Source organism: Lynx rufus, unplaced genomic scaffold, assembly GCF_022079265.1.
Source record: "Lynx rufus isolate CCGP_SWC_20201006 ecotype Redwood Valley unplaced genomic scaffold, mLynRuf1.p SCAF_13, whole genome shotgun sequence".
In the NCBI taxonomy this organism is placed as follows: Eukaryota; Metazoa; Chordata; class Mammalia; order Carnivora; family Felidae; genus Lynx; species Lynx rufus.
This window is the reverse complement of record NW_025814827.1, coordinates 52,322,339-52,342,208: the sequence shown is the minus strand read 5'-3', so window position 1 is coordinate 52,342,208 and position 19,870 is coordinate 52,322,339. Positions and strand designations below refer to the sequence as shown.

At 33.4% G+C, this 19,870-nt stretch overlaps 1 protein-coding gene across 9 annotated transcripts in view; it reads left to right on the top strand.

Moving 5' to 3' along the window:
- STRN3 (striatin 3) overlaps positions 1-19,870 on the top strand; it is a 106,464-nt gene that overhangs the window by 61,618 nt on the left and 24,976 nt on the right. For 8 of the 9 annotated variants that reach the window (XR_006961321.1, XM_047075570.1, XM_047075569.1 and 5 more), the window contains exons 6-8: positions 1,729-1,858; positions 4,307-4,448; positions 9,497-9,607. Coding sequence is in view for 8 of the 9 variants with exons in the window: in XM_047075570.1 (XP_046931526.1) it covers positions 1,729-1,858; positions 4,307-4,448; positions 9,497-9,607 (383 nt within the window). In the remaining variant the exon portion in view is untranslated. The remainder of the gene's footprint in view (positions 1-1,728; positions 1,859-4,306; positions 4,449-9,496; positions 9,608-19,870) is intronic. The other variant, XM_047075571.1, reaches the window with a different exon arrangement.

The window sequence follows — 19,870 nt, the reverse complement described above, 5'->3', positions numbered from 1 at the left end:
CAGTGTCTTTCAAAGAACAAAGTTTTTAATTTTGGGAAGTTGGATTCATCATTTTCCTTTTATGGATTGTGTTCTATTTGTCTTATAAAGCCATGCACATATATTGCTGTGATCAAAAACAATTCTAAAAACCTAAAACACGAGTTTCACTTTAGAGACAGAAATTTCTCTCCAAGGGACAGCACTACTTTTTTGTCAAAGTTCAAAACAGAATTCTCAGGTCTTCAATATACTATTTTCTGTTTTTCTGCTATTAATGTACCAATTTTGTCAACTATCATTTTGCCTTTCATTTAATCCCCAAATGTTAAGAGTTATAGTAAATGTTGAGCTGAAAAGTATATGTTCTGTTATTGTGGTAGTTTTTTGTTTGTCTTTACTAATTTGTATTTGGACAAACCATCTCTCAACTATATTCGGTTTTTATGCAGGCCCTTAAACAATGTGCTGGAACAGGCAGAGTATAGTAGACCTGTTAAAATCTATGCCATGTTAAAGGGCTATTAAAAAATAGTCTGAATTATATTGTATCCTTAGAAACAATCAGGGAGGGGGGAAAAAAACTCCAAATTTTAGATTATTCTTTTTGGTACCCAAAGATCATCTAGTTCAACCCAAACAGTTTACAGGTAAAGAAACTGAGGCTAAAAGGTTTAAGTGACTTGGCCAGATTCAGTCATGTAGTTAATGGAAGAACAGAGACTTTTATTGTGAGAGGCTGTGTTGAGCTGAAATTTCCACCATTCTCTTGCTGTGTTGTTAGACATTTAAAAAGCTTTTTAAAAACTTCTTTTGTAAATAGAAGAGGAACTCAGATTATAGCTTAAAAAATGAGTTTGTAGGTAGATAAAAATAAATTATCACTATTACCTAGTACACAAATGGTTCTGAAAGACTTGAAAGTATTTCTTTAGTATATTAAAAATCCTGTTTTCTAGGTAAGAATATCTGTGAAATGGATTGGAATATCTATGTCTGATTTACCCCATAACTTTAAATCTGGGCAGGTTTTAGTCTTCAAATATTTGGGCCAAGCTACAAGAGGTTGTAAAACTTTAAGAAATGCTAAGTTTAGGGGCACCTGGCTGGCTCAGTCAGTAGAGCATGTGACTCTTAGGGTTGTGAGTTCAAACCCCATGTTGGGCATGGAGCTTACTTAAAAAAAGAAAAAGAAAAAAAGAAATGCTAAGTTTAAGTTGCTTGCTTGTGATGGCTTTATTTTGAGAAATAATAGCACATTTGAGTGTCTATCACTATGTGATTTTATTTTGATACAGTAATTACTCAAAAATATTTTGGACAGTAAACATTGGAAAAACTTAATCACTTTTACTTGAGCCAGAAAACAATCTTTTCTTGGGTAGAGTACTTAGGCGTTACATTATAAGTAGGTTATCATTTGAATCTTTATACTACTTTCCTTCCTTTTATTTTTTTTTAAATTTATGAGAAAGAGCACAAGCAGGGGAGGGGCAGAGAGAGAGAGAGAGGGAGACACAGAACCTGAAGCAGGCTCCAGGGTCCAAGCTGTCAGTGCATAGCCCAACCTGGGGCTCAAGCTCACGAATTGTAAGATCATGATCTGAGCCAAAGTTGGACACTTAACTGACTGAGCCACCCAGGGGCCCCTCTATACTACTTTCAAGTACTGTTTTAAAATAGGAACCAGAAAGAAATGTTAGAATTAACCACTGGAATATCTGGATTCATCTTTTTCCCCTTTGACAGGCCCTCTGGTGATGTTCTTGAGACATTCAATTTTTTAGAAAATGCTGATGACAGTGATGAAGAAGAGGAAAATGACATGATTGAAGGCATCCCAGAAGGAAAAGATAAACATCGGATGAATAAACACAAAGTAGGAACTCATTTTTTAATTTTTATTAGCTAATACACACACTGTGGCTGTGGGAGGGCAAGTCCTGATCCCTCAAAAGCCAGAGGTGGGCCATCTGCTCTGATTCTCTCTCCCTCACAGCAGGGCTTTCATTCTGCACAAGCAGATTCAGAACTACTCACCCTTGTTTCTCTCCGTATGCCTGGTTTCCCAGGAGCCTGCAGCCGAGATGCCCAAGTGAGGATGGGTCAGTTAGTTGCTAATTCCCAAAGCTTCCTAGGAGAGCCTGGAGATGTGGAGGTGAGGCCTCAGGAAGGAGTGGCTCCCCAATCCGATATGGATGTCGCCCTCAGCCCTGGGTGGAACAAGATTATTTACACTGTATTGTCACAGTGTTTTTGCACTTTTCAGATGTTCTAGATAGTACATATTGTATCTTGGTAGTACATATTACTTTATGTATTTGAGATACAGAAAGGCTAAAAACTTGAGAATATATATTTGGAATACAACATTAAGGAGCTTTTATGTCAGTGTGCACTCCACTGGGTCATCAGTCCTGGTACCCACCTGATACAGTGTCTATGTTTGCTACTTTATTTTCCCAATTTGATACACACCTTACGACGTTTTGGTATTTTGAGATGAACTCTGAGTACAAAGCTGTACCATAACACAGGATGTCAGTTGTTGGTGTGACTGGATGTACTTGCATCAATAAAAGAACATGTTGCTCCCCTTGAAAAAAAAAATCTATTCTATTTGGAATAGAAATTTTCAAGATGTCTTAAGTTACATTAGAGTGATTGATCATTTTTTATTTTATCATATCACATGAAAGTTTTATATATAGTCAGCTGTTACTATTACCCACATTTAGTAGAAATTATTATTTGGTGTATCATTCACTAACTAGCCATAAAGGGTCTGTTTTTATAGAACTAGTTGGTGGTTTGAAACTTAAAAAAAAATAACCAGGAACCCTCTCTCCACTGCTGCTACAGTTAACAGTCACTGCTGAAGTCTGACTCTTCATGTGCAGTAAAACACATGATAAATTAACTCAAGTTACAGTGGGGATACTCCCACTCTGGATGAGGGAGTAAACTATGGATTGTAAATATGTGTGTTCACATTCTTGTTTTTTGGTAAGGATTAATAAAAATTTACTTTTGCTCATAACCTAGGAAACTGGATTATCTATTTGATCAGTGATGTGGTTTAACTATAAATATAAGCAAATCAGACGATCCATTTTTGAATTATCATAGTAGTATATATTTTTTTTAATGCTTATTTATTTTTGAGAGAGGGAGAGAGCATGAGCAGGGAAGGGGCAGAGGGAGAGAGAGAGAATCCCAAGCAGGCTTCACACTTAGAGAGCCCAGCACAGGGCTCTATCTGAACTGTGAGACCTGAGCCTAAGTCAAGAGTCAGACACTTAATTGACTGAGCCACCCAGTCACCCCGAGAATACTTCAAGTATGTTAAAAAAAAAAAAAAAAGTGGATAGGTTAAGTTTTGGTTCCTTGGGATATTAAGTAATGTGGGGAAAATGCCAGCTTTCCTCAAAAAAAGTTGCCATGCTGTAATTGCAGTTCTCAGTGTTTCTGTCACATTTCATGTGTGTAACACGGGTGAATAGAGATTTTGATCCTTTCCCTTTTCTCGTTTTGTTTTTTTCCCGCTGGGATGCATAGCACTGTTATTATCACAGCTATTGACCTAAGATCAGTTAATATCCTTCTTAGCTATGCCATATCCCTGTGAATAATAGAATCCGTAGGCACTTCTCAGTGAGTGAAATCAGTTCAACACAGTGTATCAGAATATAAGTGATTGCATGGGTCTATAAATAGGGTAATTGTGAATCTTATAATTAAAGAATTTAAATATTCTTGCTTAGTATTTTAACGATTTTGTACTACCACATTACTTGCATCACATCTTAACAGTAATCTTCACATGGTGCTGTTAACCATTTATATAGGGTACAATCTGTGATTGTTGAACTACATGCAAAAACTAAAATTTTGTGTATTTAAGTAATTTAAAAATGGGAGTATAAATATAAAGTTAATGGTGTTACTCATATGTGGAATTTGAGAAACTTAACAAGACCATGGGGGGGAAGGAAAGGGGGGAAAGTAGTTACAAACAGGGAGGGAGGGAGGCAAACCATAAGAGACTCTTAAATACAGAGAACAAACTGAGGGTTGATGGGTGGGGAGGGGAATGGGTGATGGGCATTGAGGAGGGCACTTGTTGGAATGAGCACTGGGTGTTGTATGGAAGCGATGAATCACGGGAATCTACCCCCAAAACCAAGAGCACACTGTACATACTGTATGTTAGCCAATTTGACAATAAATTATATTAAAAAAATAAAGTTAATGGTGTTAAAAACATATAAAGGACCCCTTTAAAATCTAGGATAAAAATAATTTTTGGCTTATGTTCCATTTACAGATAGGTAATGAAGGTTTAGCTGCTGACCTAACTGATGATCCTGATACTGAGGAAGCACTGAAAGAATTTGATTTTTTAGTGACTGCTGAAGATGGTGAAGGAGCTGGAGAAGCACGGAGTTCAGGGGATGGCACAGAATGGGGTAAGTTGATAAAAAAAAATATGGGGGTGGGATAATATCTAGCCCTTAAAGATATATTGCTATTAAATATTATATGTGGAATGTGAGTATTTGAATGTATGGTAGCGGTTAAGCAAGAGCAAGGAGAAGTGGTAGTGAATAACTTCAGGGTGTTCTGCACCAATTTATTTAGGTTTGGTGACAAAATTATGTTTAATATATACTTTTTGGTAAATTTTGATTTTTGAAGCTTATTGATTTAAAGGTGAAATAAATTCAGTTCCTTTCTTTTTAGCAGATTAAAAAAAACCATGCATGTATATACTTTTAAACATTCCCATTATTTAATTTGGCAATGTATCTAGGTTTAAAGAAGACTTAACTCTTTTTGTTATGCCTATATAATATTATCTGACTTATTACTAGAAAGTAATAAAGCTACTAATCCTTAATTATAGCTTTATGTTGAACAAGGTTTAGTGAAGGTATTAAACTTTATTACATACAATATTTAGTATGCATATATTAGGGCCTAGCCTTTGGGAATGATATGTAATGCTAATAATAATTCAGACAAAACTGAAAGAAAAGTTTTCTATTTATACAGGGTAGAAAACCTCATTAGAAAGTAAAATAAAAGTGTAAAAATTATATTAAGATAATAACCTGAGGTCCAATATGTTGTTCATTTAATCAGCTTTTAATACAAGCATGTTATCTGGCAGGTAGAACACACATTGTGTTTACAGAGCTTTATCAGAAAAGGTTACTGTGTACATTAACGCATATTTCAGTCAAACACCAAAGTTGCTTAGCTATTTGCAGGAGGAATTAGCACTAAATACTTAAAAACTACTTTGGTGATGGGAAACACGTTATTAAAAATGTTGTATTTATATATTGAACCAATATTGCTAATAGAAGAAATAAAATTTCATAGGTAAGATAATTGTTAACTATCCAGATAACAATTTGAAGCGCTTAAAAATCTGGATTTTGTTGCCAGCTTTCTTACTGTTTATAATTCTCAAGCATTGTTTCAGACCTTCACTTACCTCTTCTTCTAAGTGGAAAGAGAAGAGGCACATTAGTTGAAAATAAGAAAAAACTTCAGAATTACTTTATAGTCTTTGATTATACATTTCTGTACTTACTTGAAAATGGCTATATTCTAGCTTACTTTTCTTAAGAATTAGCCTTGCTCAGGAGACATGGTAAAAGTATTAAAGTTTTTGTTAAGCTTCTTTGTGCAACCCATTCAAGTGTTGGAGATACCTATTTTTTTTTTTTCTAGTAGTTTCTAAAGTACTGGGGTTTTTTCGCAGGTTATTTAATAATTATATAAATACATTTAAATTATATATATATATAATTATTTTATAACATGTGTATTTCAGGTTTAGAACCCACAGACACATGAAGAAGAAATTAAAAATTACCTATAATGCCACTATGTAGAGAGAATCATGGTTAACATTTATATATGCATATTTATCTTTATTTAACAAAGGATTTTGCTGAGTGCTGATTTATAACCCACACTTTTCACTTAATAAATTGTTCTTCTGCAACAGCAGTTTTAATAGCTTCATAATATTTTGTCAGTATCTTCCATTATTTAATTGGGGTTTTACTGAGGAATATTTAGATTATTTTCATTAAAGATAACAATCAGTTTTCGAAGATCTGTGTAGCTAAATCTTGGCACATCATCATTCCTGCTTTCTTCACCTAAAATTGCTGGAAGTTTATTAGTCAAAAACATACAAAAATTTGGGGAATTTAATTTGTATAAAATGGCATTATTTCTTTAATAATGAAGTACCATATTGTTTACAGTTGATGGTCCTTCTTTCCAAAGACTTTTGCAGTTTGAGAGCAGGCCTAAATAGTGAATGATAACTATAAAATGTTATTTACTTTTACTATTAATATTTGAGTGACCTGAATCTCTGTGTAAATGGAAGTAACTGAAAGTTTCTTCCTTCCAGATGAGACTGAAACATCTTTAAAGCATTTTAAGTTCTTTAGAAGGAAAAGAACAAAATGGTTTAGGCAATTTCTTTCCTTGACAAATGAAAACTGTCAAAGGATCTTTGCAGTGTTTCTGAATTTATCTTTTCTACTCAACAGGTTTTATATTCAGTTTTTCTAAAACAAAGAGGATGGATATACAGATATAACGTTTATTTAACTCATTTGCTTAAATTTGAATTTACTTAAATGGGAAGGTGGTGGTTTTGAGATTTAAATTATTGGGTAAAGGCAATTTTTTAGTATTTTTTTGGTTTGTTTTTAATAAGTAATGTATCCTAATGAAACATAACCCAGTACATACCCACAGTGGATAATATGTTATTTTGTATGTCAGAAATCTGCTCAGATATATCAAATTTTGAAACCTTTTATCATGTAAAACTGCTGCTTTTAAGAGAGCTTTTAAATCCTGTTTTTTTCTCTTACCTACATTTGTAGTCTGAGTTTAATTTTGGTAGTTTTTAGTTTTTATGCTGATCAAAAATGTTAGTGGGCTTTCTAAATTTGCTGTTTCTCTCATGGAGACTCGGCATTTTGAGCATGTTTGGTTTTTTTTTCCTCCAACTTGAAACTGTGATTTGTGGAAATGTATAGACTAAAAAAAAATAATTAGTATCTGAATGTTTATATTTAAATATAATAGATAATTAAAGTATTGAATATATGCATAAAGTTGGTTATATTTTTATGTTACATTAAGTAGATTTATATAATTCCTCTGCTTTGATAGTTAGCATTATCATAGAAGAATTTTATGTTTTTGTGGTTTTGAGTTGTTATGGGTCATTTTTTTGTGTGTGCATATTTGTGTTTCCTTTTAAACAAAAAAGTTCCCGTAACTGATTCAACCTCATTTCTTGGTATTTTTCCCCCCTAGATTTTTAAAAAACAGAATTAATATGTAGAAGATTATGCTGCCTCTTCCTTTTTGCTCTTAACTATTTCTTAAAAGCAATATCAAATCAGCTGTTACTTACCAGGCAAGTTTCAGGATGTTTTCTGAGCACATATGCATTCACCAACCTGTTCGTTGCACTGCCTTGAGTTAACCTTTGTTTTCTAGACTTTAGGTTATCTTGCAAGTAATACTTGTTTTTTTCCTTAGGCTTACCGGTTTATTTTCTTTTGCTTTTTTACTCCAGTACCCTTTGCTACTTTAATTACAGTTACTCACAGCTTTATTTTTTCTACAGAGGTCTTTGAAAAACTGGCTATCTTACTAAAATTTTAGATCCTGTGGAATTACTTACGACTTAAGATTTTTTTTGTTTGCTTCTGTAGGTTTAAAATGTGTCCATTTGGCTTACTTTAAGTGGTCATTTTTAAAAGTAATTAATTGCTTCATTAAGATGAGTGCAAATGATTAATTCTTCACATCACTTTTTTTTTTTTTTTTTTGGAGTCTTCAGTAAGTGCACAGAAGGATTTCTCATACAACACAGTTTTCTGTTAACTTCATGATTAGAGTACACGAAAAGTGAATTTTCTGTTTAAATCATTATTACTACATTATTACAAACAGTATTAAAATTTGCAGATTTGACAAATAATCTTACGTGTAAATTTCAGTCTCGAGCAACCTACTTTTGAGTAATTCAAGTTGGCAAATTAACTTAAAGTTTTGGATTAATCTTTTTATATACTGACTACCTAAGATTATAGGTATATCCATAAGGGAGAAAGTGATAATAATGATAGTAGGAAAGGCCCAAGGTACAGTAAGTAATTGAATTTGTATGTGTCATTCAAATAGAGTTTCTTTTACTTACTAGATATAGCAATCTATAAAAGGGAAGGAAAAAGGCTATTTAATGTCCACTGAATATGGATTAAGTCAGTGAGGCCCAGTCAGTTCATAAGACTTGTGAGCTAAAATAATGAGTTACCAAAAATGTAACAAGTGTTTTTTCCCTAAAATCTTACTATTTTGTCAGTCTTGATTGACTTAGCCTATATGTTTTGGTATAATTTTTATTTAGTGACATGCTTATATAAATTCCTGGTTGTTACTCTTTTACAGAGTGTTAAACTTCCTAATAACGTGGCTGTTTTAGAACTAAACACATGAAGGAAAAGCCCATAATACTTAAAAGGAATTCTAATAGACTTATGTTTATTCTGCTTCTTTTTAATGCTGTTTTTCTTCTAGATTACCATAGAGTAAAATTTTTGCAGGCACAAGTATCTACTTAAAATAAATACAGATTTGTGATTCAGCTAAAATAGCTGAAGTTTCATCTTTAGCAGATGTACAGCTATGTATGTTTTCACTTTTCCATTCTTGTCACTGCTTTTATCTTACCCTAAAAAAAATCAGCCCTAAAAAAATTCTTCAGTGGAATTTGAGTTTTGTTTTTTTGTTTTTTTTTGCTAATCTTAGTTGTAGACCAATGGAAGAAGGTAATGAGATGTGGAACTATTTGGGTGGGGTGGGGGCCAAGGTGGGCTTCTCTGAATGCTTTGTATGTATTATTTGAGACATTGTATTTTGGAACTATATGTATGTATTATATTGGACTAGAATGCCTCTCCATTAGTATAGTTATCCCGTGCATGCAGAATCAGTGTGACAGAAGGTGCATGAGTATTTTCATCAATAAAATGGCACTGACCTTTCCAGCTTGCACTCTTATGAATAGTTCGCATGTAATTCATTCATTTGCTTTTATGATGCTGGCTGAATAATTTTTATTAACATTTTTATAAAGATGCAGTGATCTATTTTGTATAATGTTAGTTTTCTAATATGTCTGTTGAATATTAGTCATTGAAAGAATAATAACCTTCAAATTTGTGATTCATAGAAATGAAGCACCATTTAACTGTTAGTATTAACTGTATAGAAACTTGTGAGATGGGCTTTTAGAGTTTGAGCTGTGAATACCAAAACTGAAACTGCACCTTTAAAGTATTTTGGGTATATGCTGTTAGTACATTTTTATTATGATTATGTAAAGCTATAACAGTTAACTGCCAACAGCTTGCATTGCCAACTGCTGATTTTTTTTCTTTTAATAATATGCTGCATGTAGATAAAGATGACCTCTCCCCACCTACTGAGGTTTGGGATGTAGACCAGGGGCTAATAAGTAAACTGAAGGAACAGTACAAGAAGGAACGAAAGGGGAAGAAAGGGGTGAAGAGTAAGTGCAGATTCTATTATAATTTTTGTATACCGATCTTTGAGAAAAAAAATTCTTCAACTCTGTGTTTTTTTTTTTTTTTTTTGTGTACTGGGCAACTAACTTTAAATTTTGTTGTATAATTAAAATTTATTTGAATATAATTTAGGATGTGTTATTAAATGCAAAATCATTTAAAATATGTTATTGAGGATGAAGGAAAGATTTCAAGGAAGGGTTTTTTGTTTTTGTTTTTTTAAGCTTTAAAAAGTTTACCAAATTGTAAGGAGTATTGGCCTTGGAATTAAAAGTAATAAAAATTTGTTCAGAAGGGAGAAAGTATAAATTTCCTTATTTTTTTAAGTAGGATGTTACAGCTGTAATCAGCTCGTATCTAGGTTACATCTTTTAGTTTGGGAATCCTTAAATTTAGTAAATTCAAAAGACCTTTCCATTGTTACTGCTTTCTGGCCTTAATCCAACAGCAAACCAGGATGCAGCAGAAAAATCTCTCTTGGGTAATATTTTCTTGACTTCTGTAGCAGAAGGCCACAAGAAAGGTTTGTTTGGTCAGTGAGTGAGGAACATTTGGTACCTCATAGTATTTTTCACTGTATTGTGTCCAACCACTGTACTATAAACGTGTAAATTTAGCTACAGCACCTCTCAAAGAAATCGTTCATTTCCATTTTGTGAATCAAACTTTAAGAACAGCCACATGAACGACATCTTCAGACCTTTGAGTATTAAATGAAGACACTTGAAACTTATTTTGGGGAAACTTTTTTGACTATGTCAAGGACAAAGTGAATAGCAAAGACTAAAACCATATAGGCATTCTGTCATATTCTTTTCTGTGGAACAGATAGATTAGTTTATAAAATAGCGAGTGTAGTGGAAATGGGTATAAGTTTTTTTCAGTAAAACTCTTTTAAATGGTTTAATTTATTGTGGAAGCTAATAAATGTGTTTTGGGGACTTTATCTGTTACACAATTTTCTTTTATAACATTATGCTAATTTGTTATGCATGTGAATGAAAACTGTTCTATAAGAAGTTTCAGATTATTCAGTGAACTTTTTGTATTTAAATAATTTAGTGCTGGGCAGGGGCTGTGTTCAGCTCTAACATCACTTGCCTATATAATTTATGCATGTGTAGTATGAAATACTCGCATGACGACTATTGTAATACAGACACCATGACATTAGAATTTTGGGATTTAGGTCTTTTTTTTAATGAAATGAAGTAGTTTAATATTAGATTACTTATTTAATGTATGTTATTCATGAACTGACTCATCTGCTGAAGGTTTCTTTCCAAAATGTTAGATAATGTTGCTTTAATTTAAAGTAAATACATTTTTTTTCCCTGCTGTCATTAGATCTTTTTCAGGTTTAGAAAGAAGATAGAAGTTAATTTAAGGTCTCTTTTAGTTGTAGGCTTTAACTGTTTCTAAAAAATGATTTTATGTTTTTAAAATATATATACTTATTTAAGAAGTATTAGAAACAAATGAACTGAAACTAAAATTCAAAACCCCCATAAAATTTTAATTTAATTAACTTTTAAAACTAGGCTATATTATGAACAGTTTTGTTATTTGTCTATGTAGTTGACACTTCATAGAAGATATCATTTCATGTCAGTAAATGTTCCTGCTGTATAACATGTTTTCATTTGTTTTTTAACCAAAAAAAAGTACCCTGTTGTCAAATATAAGATTGGAGAACTATGTGAAGTAGACAAAAGGGGGTTGCTGTGATTAAATCAGGAGCTGGGGCCCACAGAGCCATCATGCCTGAGGCTCTCGTGTCTCAATACTGTTTCATTATCTAGATATGTGCTGTATTATTTAGCCAAGTCCTTTTAATTTTGATTTTATGTTGTTTTTTTTCAAAAAAGGAACTAACTTTGTTTATATAACCATAAAAATAACACATGATTGTTATTCAGACAGTATAAGAAGTATAATATATAGAAATAAAAAGAAAAAAATGAAAAACACCCACAAACTTATTACCTAGAGATTAATATTTAGCAATCTATCTTTCCATGTTTTTCTAAGTATCTTTTTTTTTCATTTTTCAACAAGAATATCATTAAATTGTTTTTAAGTCATTTTTTCTTAATGCTTCACAGTCCTGTGAATGAAATACAATTTTAGTGGTTCCATAGTATTGTATTTTGTAGATTTAACCTGGCATCCGTTAGTTAGACCTTCAGATTATTTCTCATTTTTAATGTTTTTATAAATGTCAAGTTACCTATATAAAGAGAAAGATAAAAAGGTGAGGCTTCCAGCAAAATGTGTTAGTAATGAATTAGGAGATAATGTGTTTGTTTTTGCACTTTTCTGTGAATTTAAATTAAATCTTTTTGTTCTTGAATGTAGAGTTCAATGTGAGCATATTGGCTCTGAATCCCTGATATGAAGATAAAACTTAATGGGGGAAAAAAACTCCTTTTTATTTATTTTTTTAATGTTTATTGATTTTTGAAAGAGAGAGACAGTGTGAGCTGGAGAGGGGCAAAGAGGGAGGGAGACACAGAATCTGAAACAGACTCCAGGCTCTGAGTTGTCAGCACAGAGACCAGTGCGGGGCTCGAACTCAGGAACTGTGAGATCATGACCTGAGCCAAAGTCAGACCCTTAACCAACTAGGCTCCCCTACTTTTTAAATTGATGTATCATAACTTCTAATGTCTTAATCTAGGTAGATCATCATATGAATACAAAGATTAATTTTATGTGAAAAGGATAATTCATGAATTTTCTTATTCTTTTTAGCTATCTTTGTTGGATTTTATTCTGCTATTTTATCAGATATAGCTTTGTAAAAGATAGAATAATTCATAAACTGAAGTCTTTTGATTTCTTTATTTCCTTTATCCCAAAATGTGAGTGAATTAGACTCACTGGACCATAGCACTACGTTTCTACAGATTTTTAGAGGGAAGAAAATTATTTGCTAATTTTAGCACATACATTCAGCAGATGTAATCCAACCTAAATGCATTTTTTTTAATGAAAAGGAAAAAAAAGGTGAGCGTATCAACTTTTTAACTTTGTAAAAAGATTCAACCATGATTTGACTCTTAATTGGAAAGAATTCTAAAATCCAAAGCTAAGAAACGAATGCATGTCTTCTAACTTGTCTACTCCACTCTACCCTTTTCTTTCCACCTGAGGCAAAAGAAAATGACTTAAAAGTGACAGTTTTGCCTTAGATTGTAGATATAATTCAGTATTAATTTCATGTCATGCTAAGTGAGATATACTTAGGAGATACACTTTATCTGTTAATACTTTTTTTTAATAAAAAAAATTTTTTTAATGTTTATTTTTGAGAGAGAGAGAGAGAGAGAGAGGGCATGAATGGGGAGGGGCAGAGAGGGAGACAAAGAATCTGAAACAGGCTCCAGGCTCTAGGCTCTGAGCTGTCATTACAGAGCCTGACGGGGGCCTCGAACTCACGGACAGTGTGATCATGACCTGAGCTGAAGTTGGATGTTCAACCGACTGAGCCACCCAGGCGCCCCTATCTGTTAATACTTCTAAAAGCAAAGATCATGAAACTAAAGAGACTTGATGCAGTTATTTTGCTCTCTGACTTCCTAAGTGTTAAGCTTCCTTTTCTTTTTAACTTTTTATTTTGACATAATTTAATACTTAAGGAAAAGTGCTATTGCAAGAGAAGTGCAAAGAATTCCATGTAATTTTCACCCAGGTTCCCCACATGTCAATATTTTACCATATTGCTTTATTCTTTCCTCTCTATAAATACATGCATTTATTATTATGAACAGTTCAGAAAACAGGTTGTAACCGTGCTGTTCCTTAAATGCTTTAACATATGTTACCTGACCACAGAAACATTACCTAAGTGACCACAGTGCAGTGATGAAAATCAGGAAATTAAGTGATGTAGTACTGTTATCTACCCTACAACTCAGTTTTCTTTTATTCTTTAATAATTTCTTAAGTGTTCTATAATTGGCAAAGGGAGTCAAGGGGAAGGATCTAAATTAATTGTGTTAATATTTTGTTCTGGTATGATTTTTCTAGAAAAATTTTTGATGGTCTCCATTTTACTGTATTTCATACCTCAGTAAGAATGTGTAAGTAACAAAAATCAGAGTGTAGCATCTAGATTAAGTGTGAAGCATCTGAGGGGCGCCTGGGTGGCTCAGTCGGTTAAGCATCTGACTTTAGCTCAGGTCATGATCTCACGGTTAGTGGGTTCAAGCTCTGCGTCAGGCTCTGTGCTGACAGCTCATAGCCTGAAGCCTGCTTTGGATTCTGTATCTCTCTCTCTCTCTCTCTGTCTCTCTCTCTCTCTCTGCCCTTCCCCTGCTTGTGTCTCTCTCTTAAAAATGAATAAACACTAAAAAATAAAAATTAAAAAAAGTGTGAAGCATCTGAAACCTTTATTTACAATATGAGGGAGGAGTTAAAAATCTTTTAAGATTTCCTTTGATTTTTGTCTTTTTCAACGTGGAAAGTTTAAATTGTGGATTATGGTGTATTTTCTTTTGATAGATGCTTTTATTCGATGCCCTTTTGTTACTCCTGTGCTATTTAAGACCTTTAAAATTGAAGCTTATTAAAATTAGATTATTTTGTATCTTTTCTTCAAGTGATTTATAGGCTTTTCCCATTTCAAAGATTCACATTCTGAGAATATATATGTTTACAGTTCTGGTTCTTAGTGAATGAACTTAGTTTTCCTAATGAGTGTCATTTGTTCCAACTTTCCGGTCTTTTCATGTATAGAATATGATTTTCATTCCCCTTCTTTCCTAGTGTTAATTGAATTTCTGTACGTCTTTTGATTTGATTGTCAGTACATTGGAAAAGGGAAGTCTTTATTTTTTTCAGTATTTTTAAAATATAAATTATAAGTGAGTGTCCCTGGATTGTTTTCTCGTTTTCATTTTTTTTACATTTCCTATGAGTGTTTGTCACTTGTTCTTCCAGATCCAAGATGACAAACCATGACCAGAAAATGTAATCATTTTGTCAAGTCTGAATTTTGTCCAAATATCTGTATTTTGAACATTTTATCATTTAAGGAGAAATTATTCATTTGCAGCAATAACATTTTGTAAGCGTTTCAAAACAACTTGGCACACACTATGAAATATCTTTGATATTTAAGCTGCTTCTGTCTAGGAGTATAGTATAAATTTGAAGAGCTCATAAAACAGTTCAGTATTGTCTTTTGCATCAAATCAGAGACAAAAAGCAGTTGTTTCATAGCAAAAGGGTGTGGTTGGTTTTATATTTTCCTGCTTTAATTTCACATCTTTAAAACCAACCATTCACTTCATCAACTCAGGTTTCTTTATTTGATTTTTGTTGTCCCCCCCCCCCCCCGCCCCGACCCTGAGAAAATATCTTAACTAATTCATTTTGACAAGGGTCAGAAAGTATCAGATTGATACTCTTTAGAGCAGTACTCTTTTTAAAACTACAGAATCCCTTTGTGGCTAAACTAGTTGATTTTCCTTATAATTGTGATGTTGTTTTTTTAACATGATATTTTATCATGTGAAAACTTTATTCTAGTTAGAATACTAGAAAGTAAAACAGATCTAGTAAACATGATATAAATCCTTATTTAAAAATTTTAATATTTATTTATTAAAGAGAGCACGCGAGAGCCAGTGGGGGAGGGGTAGAGAAAGAGGGAGACACAGAATCTGAAGCAGGCTCCAGGCCCTGAGCTGTCAGCACAGAGCCCAGCCTGGGGCTTGAACTCACAAACCTTGAGATCATGACCTGAGTCGAAGTCAGATGCTTAACTGACTGAGCCACCCAGGTGCCCCAGCTAAATCCTTATTTTAAAATAAACTTACCTTTTCCAGATTGCCTACTAACGGTTGCTTTCACTTCAGAATATAAGTTTTGATAAACACAGGGTGCTTTTGAGAAAAGGAAAATGTTAGATTCAGTTAAAAAAAAAAAGTACTGTTTTATTTAGAATAATACAGTCTATAGAAAGGTAGATTTCACACGTCCTGAATATGTGTGATTGAGAATATGTATAGGTTTAAAAACACTAACAGCAGTCTGATCAGTCCATAGTTTGGCTTACATGTGGCATAATTAGTATGTGTTTCATTGTCCTGTAATCTGTTTAGAGGATTGTGATTTGTATAGATTTGATGGCCATGGTTTAGGAGGTAGGTGGGTTGTTTTATAATTCATAGTAAAAAAATATGTTTTCCATGTTGTAAAGTTATTTTTCCTTCTGTGGAGTCCAATAGTAATTAAGAATCAGATTTTATTTAATAAATGCTTAATGAGTTTTCAATTAGGCCCTTGAATGTTTTTATAATGTGTATAGTATTGTTATACTAATACCTTTACAGTGTTCTCAATACTGCTAATTAGACTCAGATTTTTTACTTGAAATTGTATTTTGTTGCATTTATTATATTTAGGATCTCGGATAGATTTAGAAAGAGAATGAAGACACATTAAATTTGTATTTGAGGTGTATTCTACAAACTAGGGACTAAATAAGACTTATATCTGGTTATGAAATCTGCTTTGATCTTGTAGCAATTTTTGAGAAACTAGAATTAAAGCAGTGTTCTTACATCTTCTCCTGAACTTGGCACTATGCCACAAAAAGACTAATGTTTGTAGTAAAAAAAAAAAAAAAAAGTTATTACGTAATTTGGGTTCTTCAGTTTAAATAATAACTTTCATGTTATCTCCTATTTTCCTTTCCTTCCACATTTTTCAGTCTGTGTATTCAGGAAGATTATGACTTCACATCTGTAATAAAATCCTTTCTCATCTTTATTGTTTTTGACATTACCTTTCATGAAATTATCTGTAAGGTAATATCTAATAAAGTCAAATGTTATGGTACATACAAGTATAGTAAGAATGAGCAGGGAAAGGTCAGCAAAGGCTTCATAGAGGAGATGGAACTGGTTTGAAAGAATGGGTAGAATTGTGATAGGTTGAAGTGCATGTTAGAGGATAGAACTGTGTGTGTGTGTGTGTGTGTGTGTGTGTGTGTGTGTGTGTGTGTGTAGGAAGTGTTTACACTTTCCTGAAGAATAGCTGAGGACAAAATATGGAAGAAATAAACTTTAGTGAATATTGATACATAGGGAAACTGCTTTGACTTGAAAATCAGGGAGATTGTTGTCATGGAGCATTAAAAGATAAATAAGATTGGATAGGAAAAATAGGAACAGATCATGAAGCACATGCAAGATGAAGGACAAGATTTTAGTTAGCTTTGATCCAAAGAATGTTGAAGTGCCACTTGTGGTTTCTGAGTAAGGGGTGATAATTTTAGAAAATTCATTTGGCTATGGTATGCAAATTTGATTAAAGATAAATGGAGCTGGGAGGTAGGAAAACTAATTAGGAAATCTATGGCAGTAATTGATAAGAGTGAAAGCTTTTATTAGAATAAAGTCAACAGAAAGAGGAGATTAATCTGAAGAATAATAAAGGAGAATTCTTTTTAAAAACAGCCACCCCCCCCCATTTTAAAAGTTGAAGAAGAATTGTTAAAATGTAGTGTAGAAGTTTAGAACAGAAACCAGACCAATGGTGGCGACACTCATAAATGGGAAAGTTACAAAGGAGAGCTATTTTGTGAGTAAGGATAACTAACTTTTTTTTAAATTATTAAACCTTTTTTTTTTTTAAATCTTTGTTTGTTTGTTGTGTTTTTTACTTTACAGAGTATGTAGGGAGGGGCAAAGGGAAAATGAGAGAATCCCAAGCAGTCTCCATGCATGCCCTGGGCATGGAGCCCTGGGGCTTGATCCCACAACCCTGGGATCAGGACCCTAGCCGAAATCAAGAGTCAGACGCTCAACTGACTGAGCCACCCAGGTGCCCCTGGATAACATTTTTTTTTTTCATGTTGAATTTATTTATTAATTTTTTTTTTAATTTTTTTTTTCAACATTTATTTATTTTTGGGACAGAGAGAGACAGAGCATGAACGGGGGAGGGGCAGAGAGAGAGGGAGACACAGAATCGGAAACAGGTTCCAGGCTCTGAGCCATCAGCCTGACGCGGGGCTCGAACTCACGGACCGCGAGATCGTGACCTGGCTGAAGTCGGACGCTTAACCGACTGCGCCACCCAGGCGCCCCTCATGTTGAATTTAATTGATGGTTAGACATCCAATTGGCAGTTTTTCATTTATTAGAGAATTTGCACTCACTTCAGTGTCACAGAAAATCCTCATCTAAATCTCCATGGTAATTATTTTAGAAAATTGAGACTATTTGACATATTGGCATACCTCCATCCAGGAGTAGAGATACTTTCTAAAAAGTTAGGGATTACTGTTAAGCCAATAAATGTGTAAGATTTCACCAATTTACATTAAGTGTTAATACCTCACTGCGTAGCGTTCTGTTAGGGAGGGATACACAGATGAATGATAATTCCTGCAGAGTTACTGATACTCTTTTTAAAATTTTTTTTAAAATGTTTATTCATTTTTGAGAGAGAGTGTGACAGAGATGAGAGAGAAAATGAGCAGGGCAGGGGCAGAGAGAGGGGGAGACACAGAATCTTAAGCAAGCTCCAGGCTCCGAGCTGTTAGCACAGAGCCCAACTTGGGGCTCGAACTTAGCAACTATGAGATTATGACCTGAGCCAAAGTCAGAGCCTTAACTGACTGAGCCGCCCAGGTGCCCTTAGAGTTACTAATATTTTAAAACCCATAGTGAAATTTAATAATTATACAGCTGTCCAGTCCATTAATGTAAATACAGGGTCATGATGTGTGACCTTGGGGTTGCCTGTTTTAATTGTTTTACTTGATATTAACTTATAATATTTTCTTTTGTTTTTCCAAATTATTTTTTTCTGACATTCTTGAAGCTATTTTCTTTCAAAATTATGAGAAACAGTTCTCTCATTTCTGAAGTTCAGAATTAAAAAGATCCCACAGTACTGCAGATGCTTTTGAGTTTTATATATTTTGGCCTGAATTTTCCAGGCTACAGCTGAAATTCTCCCCTTAAATTTACAGCCTATGACAGTGTTGACTTTTCATACTGAGAATCTCAGCTCATGGGTAAATTAGGCTTTGCAAATTTGGGAAAATGAAGCAAATTTTTGAGAAAAATTGTGGTTAATTTGTTAATGACACATTTGTGTAAATATGGTAGGAAAATATTCACATAAACACCAGGGAAAGTTAATTGTAGCACTCTTATAAAAATCATGTGTACTTATTTCTTGGTTAACTTTTTAAGATAGTTAAATTGGAAAACAGTCATGTTTTATTCTGTGATTTGTTAAACTTAAATACCAAAATTTCCTTTTGTTTTAAGAGTACCTTCTGTGTCTTTGAGCTTACAGAACTTTGGTTGAGTGACCGAATACTCAGTTTTATACTTAGATATAAAACATAGTGAATATCTGTTTCTCTACAGAAATTGTGAATGTATTAAGTATTTAAATCTTTTTAATATTTCTGGAGGGATGGCTTGGAAAATTGAAGACATTTAATTATTTGAGATTTTTATAACTAGAACTTCTTTCAAAAAGCCTGTTTTGTTAGTAAATTAGTTTTAAAGGCTGCTAGCAAGTCAGGCAGTAGCCAATAAATGAACCTATACTGCTGACATTAATTTATAGGGTCAGCAGGACAAAACTCTATCACAAGATAGCTGATCTGGGAGATAAGCTGCCCCTTATCCCTTCACGAATGATTAGTTAGTCTAGTTCAGCCTCTATTAGAATGACTGATCATGGGGCACCTGGGTGGCTCAGTTGGTTAAGCATCTGACTTCGGCTCAGGTCATGATCTCATGGTCCGTGAGTTCGAGCCCCGCGTCGGGCTCTGTGCTGACAGCTCAGAGCCTGGAGCCTGCTTCAGATTCTGTGTCTCCCTCTCTCTCTGACCCTCCCCCGTTCATGCTCTGTCTCTCTCTGTCTCAAAAATAAATAAACATTAAAAAAAAAATTAAAAAAAAAAAAAAAAAGAATGACTGATCATGAAGTTGTAAGAGCAAAGGAAGGTACAAAATTTAGCTACCAGGTTTATTTAAATTACAAAAGACATTAATTCCAAAATCATATCTCCTTAATATTGTGAAATTTGCTGCTGTTTTAAAATGCTGAAGATCAGCTTATATAATCTTCAGAGAAGGTGTTGGGCAAGCTCTTTGTATAATTGTCTTAGGGATTTTGGAATTTTTGGCTTTTATGTCTGCAGATTTTATTTTTGTTTTTAATGTTAGATGGAGTTGTTTCTGCCAGTCAATTCAGAGTACTTTCCT